General features: G+C 39.3%; 1 protein-coding gene across 1 annotated transcript in view; it reads left to right on the top strand.

Moving 5' to 3' along the window:
- LOC136782517 (mannosyl-oligosaccharide alpha-1,2-mannosidase IA-like) overlaps positions 1 to 9152 on the top strand; it is an 88540-nt gene extending 79388 nt beyond the window's left edge. The window contains exon 3 of the mRNA XM_066741996.1: positions 9078 to 9152. Within this exon, the coding sequence (XP_066598093.1) occupies positions 9078 to 9140 (63 nt within the window). The 3' untranslated portion in view covers positions 9141 to 9152. The remainder of the gene's footprint in view (positions 1 to 9077) is intronic.
- The last annotated feature ends 230 nt before the right edge of the window (positions 9153 to 9382 follow it).

Raw genomic sequence — 9382 nt, forward strand, 5'->3', positions numbered from 1 at the left:
GACATGCATTAACGAGTTTTATATTGGTTGAAAAAAGAATTGACGTTTAAATGCGGTCTACATATCGTGCATGAATTTCTTCCCCGAACGAAATATATAAAGGATTTAATAATATCGTTTGTATTAATGATACTAAAATTATAATGGTAGTATGTACAACCAGTGTGAATTTAGCACCCCAAATTTTAAAAATGCAAAAAAAATCAAATAGTTCTGGTAGCACCCAGACAAGTTTTACAGTTCCTTGCTATATTTCAAAAAAGTTCTGCAGATTGAACTCGAAAAACTAGTAAAAAGATGATGTGCGGTGCGAAGTTGATTAGAAAATGTGAAGTTGGCACCCCAAATAATTTTTTTCTAGTTTTTCGAGTTCAGTCTGTAGAACTTTTTTTTGAAAAATAACTAGGAACTGTAAAACTTGTCCGGATGCTACCAGAACTGTTTGGTTTTTTTGTGCTTTTTTAAGATTGGGGGTGCTAATTACACACTGGTGTAAGTACATGATATTAGGTAGCATAAACTTATAAAAGTATATATAGTCTTCGATGATATGGCACCACCAGCCATTTGATCCTATTTGATCAGCCCGATGCAGCCCAACGGATATAAGGGCAGCTCTAGCACTGGCAGCCCAATGAACGAATGGTAGAACAGCTAAGCGGGCAGAATGTCAAAATGGCCGGATGATACCGGACATGAACAGGCCTTGACAATGTGCGTATGATCCTCGCTTCGACAAAGCCCCATCGTAAATCCCGTCACACAAACCAGGGTCAAATGTATAAACTACACGATTTTCTTCACCTGACTCAACGTCGCTATCGTCTTGCTCTAATAAGCTTTCATTTTCTACTCTAGTGCAATTAAATCGCACATTTTATCCAATATTTTTCAATCAAATTAATGCGTTCGGCCCTGCCTTATATACCTCTTTATTATTTATCGTTATTAATTATAATTCAACACTGAAGAAAATTAATTAAATCAATTGGCAAATATTATCTTTTACAAGAAGTGATTAAATATAGGTAGAAGTTGTCAAAGAAAGAAAGAGAGAGAAATAATCACTCGATTTTACGAGCATGAAAGATGATTTTGTGCCATTTACTGTCAACGGTCCATTGCAAACGACAAAAAATAAAACAGCAGCAAAATAGCTCAGACTTCTTGTTGGTCACAAATTCTCTTAAGCGAGTGTGAGAAGAGTTTATAGTTTGAAATTCCTAGCTGTTATACAATATTCTACAGGAAAAAACACTTGGATGAAACCTAAATCAAGATTAACTGAAATATTTACCTCCTAATCCCTCGACCCTTAATTATATAACGTCTGGCTAATCTTTGCCGACACCAATATGTCACAATATACTTCGATTAAATAGTCACAAGACTATATTCATCAACTAGATCGTTGGTGGATGATAAATGATTGTTTTTCTTGCACAAAAGTGACAATACCATAACTCGAGTCATTCAACTTATTTTTCCACTATATACCAGCACGAGTTTAATTCTATATATATATCTGGTTCAGTAATAGAACAATACTTAAGAATTATATTACCAAATAACGGGTAATTTTCAAATGATTTTGAAATTTGCTAGCTTCCTACCAGCAATATATATGTTTAAAAATCCATGTGATGTGGAATGCAGAGTTGAACGCTTCTGCGCGAAGGCGTTGGATAAGTGGGAAGATGCATCCAGACAGGAATAGTGGCAAAAGGACTCTCGACTGATCCTCATTGCTAGTCTAGGAACGTGCTTGCCAAGAACCATGCTACATAGCGCTACGTGAGCTCGAGCATCGCTGTTTGTGCAGCTTAATTCCCCTCCAAACTCCTCTCGGATCCCGACACTTCATGATCCAATTGCTCCTTTTTTCAGTCTCGTGTCCTCATCCTCAGTCCTCACTCGCAAATCCCACACAATCACTCTCTCCTCTTGAAAATGCTGATATGTTTATTTCTATCACAATTAAAAAGTAGACCCGAGCAATGGCAATAGAAAAAAAAGTATGCATGTAATTATATGTATACATATATGCTTCATTATTCATGCACAAATAATCATTGGTGAAAAGTTGACTGCGCTGAAAAATACGATTGTTAAAAAGAGACACATGCATGCAAAGGAAAATGTTATATTTGATATAGGACATCCTCATAGTTTATTAGATTTGAGATAGTGCGTTATGGTAAATAGAGGTGGTATTTGCTGATTAGAGCAAAGACAGATATATAATAAGAAATATGAAACTAGGATATAATCAAGGTATCCCGTTTATTGTTAGTGATTTTCCATGGTTTATCAGGAGATGGAGCGTGGTAGGGTGGAATGGGAGGAGAGGTTAATGGGTGTGAGGTCGGGTGCGTTCGGTAGCGGGATGAAAGGCCTGTGGGGTTTTCGAGGAGAGCGGAGAGGTTGGCTGGTCGGGGTGGCGAGGTTGCGGGAAATGACCGTAGCGTGTTTCTAGTTGAGCGTGTACGTGCGTATGCGTGAAGGAGAGAGGGAGGAAGTGGTTCGCTCACAATTGCAGTAATCCCTGGGTAATCGGCCTTCCAATTGCACGTAGGGATAGACCAAGCACACTATGGCACTACTGCTGGCGGTTGCTGGTGCTTGCTAGTACCCGCTACCGCCACACCTCATCTCCAGAGCCATGGGGAGAAGGCCGCCCGTCTCTCTCTTTAAACGGAAACTCAGCAAAGAGAACTCCCCTAAAGGCTGAAGCTTCGCGAAAGATGCTTGCTGCTCTCGCTACTATCAAATCACTTAACCACTATCCTTCTCCTCCTTTCCGGTCCTTCCATTCATGGATAATAATTACATCTTTCAACACTTATTTTGCCAAAAAGGTAAATCTAGTACTCTTTCTTCGAGTATCAAGTGAAAACCATGAATAAACCAGTTAATTAAAAGTATAACGAAGGAAGATTATATACAAATTTTATACGTAAGAATTTTCAATTACCTTATTTCTTTATTAATTACATCCGAAGATTCGTACACAGCAGCTATGCACATGCATATATGTATATAGAATATTGCAAAATCGTTCATGAAACATAACTCTTTCCATAAATCGGATGATGAGCGTAGTACGTATCTACAAAATGTTAGTTTTATCTAAAAAAGATGAATGTAATAAACAGTTTAATCTGTTTATATTTTCTCACATGACTTTCGTTTTTAGTTAAATTTAAAAGTCTCGCTGTTTAACTGCCAGGTTTCCACATGAAAATACTTTACAAAGCATTTTAAGTAACATTTTTCAGTCAGATTGGACAACAAACTTGGTTCATTAGTGTGCATTATAGGGTAGACCGTTTACAAAAATTATTTAACCCTCAGCCACAGTATGGTATTCGAGTTACAACTGTACAACACACACACGCGCGCGTGCGTGCAATGGTTACTGCCTTACCCTTTAATTTTAATTGGTTGTATCTCGATCTCAATGTAATTCATTGTTTTTTAAACATTTTTTTAATTAATATAATCATATGAGAAGAAACGGGAAGGGATAAATGGAAATGTTCTATAATATTACGCGCCGCGTGCGCAGTTACTTGAAATATAACTTTTGAGAATGGAATGAAATGGAAAAATAGAGTCCAAACTTTAAATTCTATTAATTTACTGAATTATTTTAACGCCGTGCTGTAGCTGAAAGTCAGAAATATATTTGCAACGTTTAAAGTTAAATTTGAATTTCGTAGAAGAAATGTAGAAAAATGGGGAATGTGAAAGAGGTAATACATATATAAATCTACTGGTAAAATATAACCTCAAAAGCTAATAAACATAAATGTTTGATGTATAAAATTGTAATTAGTATTAACATCCCTTTAAATAGTGGAACCTTATCACGCCAAGGGTATTCCGTGTTAAATTTAAAAAATAAAGGGATTTTTAGGTGAGCTGCTTCGAGTGTGTTTCAGCCTGTATACCGGTATTTGCTGAGCCGCTTGCTAGCCGGGCTCGCGTAAATGCTGCAGTTTACCGCGAGTTCGATTAGCAAGTTGGTATGTTGCTCTGGAGTTGTACGGAGCCACGTTACTCACGTTAAACGAAAGGACGTGTACGTTTGATGGAATACCGTGACGTTTTAGTCGTTACTCGTTACGACATACGCCTATATGTATGCAACCCAAGCAAATACTCTGCTAATATGTGATTTAAACTAACCATTCGCAAACATGTACAAGTCGAATTTACGTAATCCAATTTGACTTTTGCAAATGAATGCAAAATTAATAATCGATTCGTGATATAAACATCTTTCCACTTATTGCCCGAATGGCAAAGCACGTTTGATTTTCTTCAATGACGAAATATCGCCTATCCATGCAGCAAGTATACTTGGTCAAACATTTATTCGAAAAGTTATCCGGAATCAAGCGAGACTCTTGTTGTAAAGTATAGAGAGGCCAATCAGAAATTTAATGGCTATGCTAATATTAAATCGAGGAAAAGCTAATTATAATATATGGACGAGAGGGAGGGCTTATATTTTGAGAGGAAACTAAAGTTGTTAGGTAACGAGATCAAAACTTGGTTGAGTTTGGGAATTTTGAAGATTGCTCCTCTCTCCCCCCATGCATCTCGTCTTCTCTCTAGAGTGTTATTACAGTCGGCGTCATTAGGTCGCTATTTGCCCTCCAAAGTTTCACCTGACAAACGTGACCTTCGGCCCCCATGTAAACTTTGCTATCCTTGTGTCAGCAGAGCTTTCAGGTTGCAGTGGAAACTGGGCGAAGGTCATCCGTGATGATCAAGCGGGACGCGCGCGCGCGTGTATGCGTGTGTGTTTGTGTGTGCGCGCTTCTTGGAAAACCCTGGGGATCGCGCCCGTTCGCCCCAAGGAACGATCTCCCATTCCAACTACTAAAAGGAACACTTTTCCTTACCAGCATGCAAATCAGCCACCTGCTTTTATATCTCTCTTACGCGAGTCGAGACTTGAATATAAGACACCCTTTAATTCATTTTTATCGCAAATATAACGTTATTTTGCGCACGCGCTGCTACATTCTTTATCTTCCATCTCGCATAGTCATGCACGAATAAATTTTATTGCCAACCTAATCTTATTTCTCCTCACTCCTTTTACAAGTGCTGCGAGAAGAGCTCTCCTGCAAACATGCACTTATTTTCTTCCTTTTGCCTCTTTTTATCACAATTGAATCTTTTCCAGATAATTGTTGACAAATATCATCTATATATGTTCACATATATGCATATACTTGCGATAATCACGAAAACGGAGGTAAATAAGTTTTCACAGGATCGAATCATTTTTTCTGCATCTCTCACAGCCATGATGCTTCATTCAGCGGCATATATTCAACGATATTTCAAGGAAGATACTCCAAATCATCGAATCAACAATAAGTCGCGATAAAAGATTTTCTTTCAATATATAGGTACATGTTTCTTTTGGCAATTCTATGTGGCGGACCCTATCTTGCTGCTGAATGCAATTGCCGTCTAGATACTACTTCCCCGTATCTCTCGATACACCGCATAATCGGAATAAATTGCTGGAGGAATTTTTATGAATGCTCAAGGTAATCTGAAGCAAGCCCACGATTAAGCTCTAACAGGTGTACAATTTGGACAAGTATATGAAAATTTATTGGAGAAGCGAGAACTACGCCGCGTCAATAGGTTCTTAAATTTTATTGTATATTAATAAGCTGCTGAAGAGCTCGGTTAACTGGCAAAATCCGCTTAAAGCCAGAGTTAGCTTAGCTTTCATAGTCTCATTCTAATCCTAAAGCTGTAAAGCGAACCTATACAACCTTCACCAACGCGTACATACCACTATTCATAAAGCGTCGCAAGGCCCTTGAGATACATCGTAATCTATTATACAGCTACTAACCTTTAAGCCAAGCAGATTGATCTCTTATATATAATTTCCTATCTGTCCCATAGAAATTTGCTTGATTAGCATCAAATAGAAAAAACGCACGCGAATAAATTGCTCTTAAATTTAGTCTGTCACTATCTGTGTGCCACGCGGCGGCGGCATATGCGCTCGCGTACATGTGATGCATATATCGTTATGCGTGTAATAAAAAAGAGGATCGATATATAATATCCCGAGTCGAAAAATAAGACCTGCTATTGGGCTGATTTCGCCGTAGCCAGCACAAATTTAGGCCTTTTTTTAGTTGAAAGCAAGACTTTATTTTTCGACTCAGGCGAGAAAAATTGAGAGAGTCGAAGAGTAAATCCTTATAGAATTTTAAGTCGGCTTCTCTCTCTCCCTTTGCGTGAGGTAAGCGCTTTCGGCAGAAGCTTTCCTCTGGATTAATGGGTAGACTTTCTCGACTAATACAGACTCTCGTTCCAGACGGCTCACATATGTGGCCGTTGTTCAATGTAGACGTGGTCTACAAAGGGAGATGCAACGTCATGTTTCGTAAATCCCGCCAAGTTTGCAACCGAGGGTGGATTGCTGCACACAACGAAAAAGAGGATTAGCGAATGTGTATATGTCCGGTTGCGCATGCGCTCTCGTATACAGTCGGTGCATCGCGATTTATCGAAATTTTTCCGCGTAATCGGATTAGAGCTGCCGTGCCGCGCCGCGCCGCACCGCACCGCAACGGTGGAAAAGGCTGAATGTGCCCCCCCCCCCCTCTCCCTTTTTCCCCTCTTCCCTTCTCTACCAACCCTATATTCCCAATGGGATCCCATTCAATCCAGCGTGGAATTCAAGCTTGCACAATCTCAAACGCGATCGAACATCGCTCGCTTAATAGCTCCACTCCCTCCATTCCCCTTTCATTCCCTTTTCTGCAATTCATCTTCTGCACAAATATATCTATATGTATACATATATACGTATTTATTATGACTGTTTTGCACATATGCATGTAACCCTACACAATAGTTTAAATCCTAGTCGCGATGTCCTACCCAATATTCCATATTACATATCCGGTTTAAACACATTTCAATCAAACTAACATTTTAGCATATGTATATATATATATATATATTAATATATGCGCGGTAAAAAAAGGCTTAAGCCGAAATTTGCTTTATGAATAAGGGACAGTTTAGTGTTTGATGCAATGTGATTTAATAAACCAAAAATAACTCTATTTATGTTAAACTATAGGTAGATATATAGAAATTTTACGATTGGATTCTCTTTTAAAAACTAACAGTGATCACGCTATTTATAACATTGATAATACGATAACGATTAAAATTTCTTCCTTCAATTTCCTTGTTCGAATATCATTCTGTGTTTTTCAATAAATACTGGTGCCGATAATCATCTATATACGATTATGTAAATTAGATGGAAGAATGGCGGAAGGAAAGGATGAGCTGCGGGGGGATTTGCAAGAATGATTATCCATTGCAGGCAGGTTGTGCATTGCATTTGTACATTCATACTATATACATTAGGTAAAGAGCATTTTTGGTTACAACCGTGCCATAAGAACCTTTTAAAAGCGAAATAAAATATTTTTTAAAAAAACTATGAGGATGATAGAGAATAAAACGATCGAGCCATCGAATGGTGATTGTTAAACCCTTTGATGGGATTCCGCCCTTCCACGACTCAATCTTTTATTCTCACAGTATCCAATTTTGGAGGGGCTGAAAATATTGCAGTCTATTTGGAAAATCGATGAATATTCCAAAGAGACGGTATCTATATCGTAAAAAGATTTTATCAGGATATATAAAGTAAAGGTGGATAATAGGGAAATGGCGGCGGAACAGCGGCGGCGGAACAGCGGTGGGGGAATAACGATATTTCGTTAAAAAATGTTCGGGCGGCGCTCCCGCGGAAGCAATCGGCCAGGCAAAAGTTTTGCGGCTGGTGCATGGCTATATATATGTATGCAAGTTTCTTTCTTCCAATTTCTCCAGTATTTTCCAGGCTCGCTCTCCTAGATGGAAAATCGTTCTCGCGAATGGAATTGCCATGCGTCCTGCCTGCCTGCGGAAACAGTCGGTCGTTATGCCGTACGCGTGCACCAAAGCTGCCATTGGGGAAAATTGCGCTGCTGAGGTGCGTCCTTGGAAAATACGTAATAAGGCGACGCGCGCCTTGGCTTTTACTCATGGAAAAGCACGTGTCTATAGTATGCTCCTCTACCATACTGCCGCCGCAATCCGCGAAAGCTTCGCGCGAACCATTGAAATTCTTCAGGGACGGCCGAGTAAACGTACCGTCAAGGCCAAACATCAAAGACACTTATTCATCTGACGTAGAATTTGCGTCCGCAAGTTGACACACGCGCTGAAATTTCCTGCCGGTACGGTAGGTACGTCTCGACCGACGCAAACTCCCACCACTTGCAAATAAATATTCTCTACATCCACATACGCGGGGGGTGTGCGAAGGATTTTCAGTAATTTCCTCAAATAGTCAATTTTTTTTTTATTGTTTAACTATTTTTGCATGCAGCAGCCTGGGGAGTCCAGTCTTAGGCGATATAATTTGGTAAATATTGATGTTCCGCGAGCGATCCGAGAAATTCTCGGGTAAATCGATGGCCGGATTTCATGTGCATGGCTAACTGTGCGAGATGCCCACAGATTCAGAAACGAGTTCTTGTCGGTTTTCCTGGAGAGGACCTCCTAAAATGCCCGCAGCGGTCTCCTGCAATTAGATGCTGCAATAAGATAGCCATTAATAGCTACCGTGACGTCGCCTAATTATAGTAATCGTTCGCAGTAAAGTTATAATAGCCAGCTCATTGTTACGTGCGATTCGTCGTAAAAAATTTCATCCCTACTCCTTAGCCTTGGATAACACGTTCTTTCCTCTTCCTTTCTTTTTGTCAGAGGTTACGCTTTAAGCCACGGGATGAAAATATTTCCCAACTTTGGTCTATAACGTTGATCAATTTACGAACGAATCATAATTTTGATTAGGCTCTAATTTTAGGGAACCATTTTTAAGAATAAATTACATCGCTGCGTGAAAATAATATAATTAAAATCATTCAGCTTGTATATACATATATATATATATATATTTTGTAAAGTAGAGTATAGTGATGATAAACGGTAAATGTTTGGTTTTCCCTTTTCAGGTAAGACAAATTTCCATTGTTGCGGAAATAAGGGAGCAGCTGAGGCACGCGATGCGATCTTGAAGATCTACAAAGGTAACGTGCGTGGTTGGCCATAAATTTAGCAAAAAAAAAAGTTTACTTCAATTTTCAAGCACAAAGGGACAGATCTTTTTATATTCTCGTACGGGCTTATGTGCTTTTTGCGCTTTTTTCTGCGCGCCTTGCGACGGAAGCTTTTTATATTCGAGGGTTCGAGTTATCTCTTTCCCAGTGCCGCGTTCGCGCGCGCGCCTTTCTTTCAGCTTTCTGCTTTCCACGCGTTT

The sequence above is a fragment of the Prorops nasuta genome, unplaced genomic scaffold (assembly GCF_024137725.1).
Source record: "Prorops nasuta isolate Cenicafe-Biocafe unplaced genomic scaffold, Cenicafe_Pnas_1.2 PNAS00027, whole genome shotgun sequence".
NCBI lineage: Eukaryota > Metazoa > Arthropoda > Insecta > Hymenoptera > Bethylidae > Prorops > Prorops nasuta.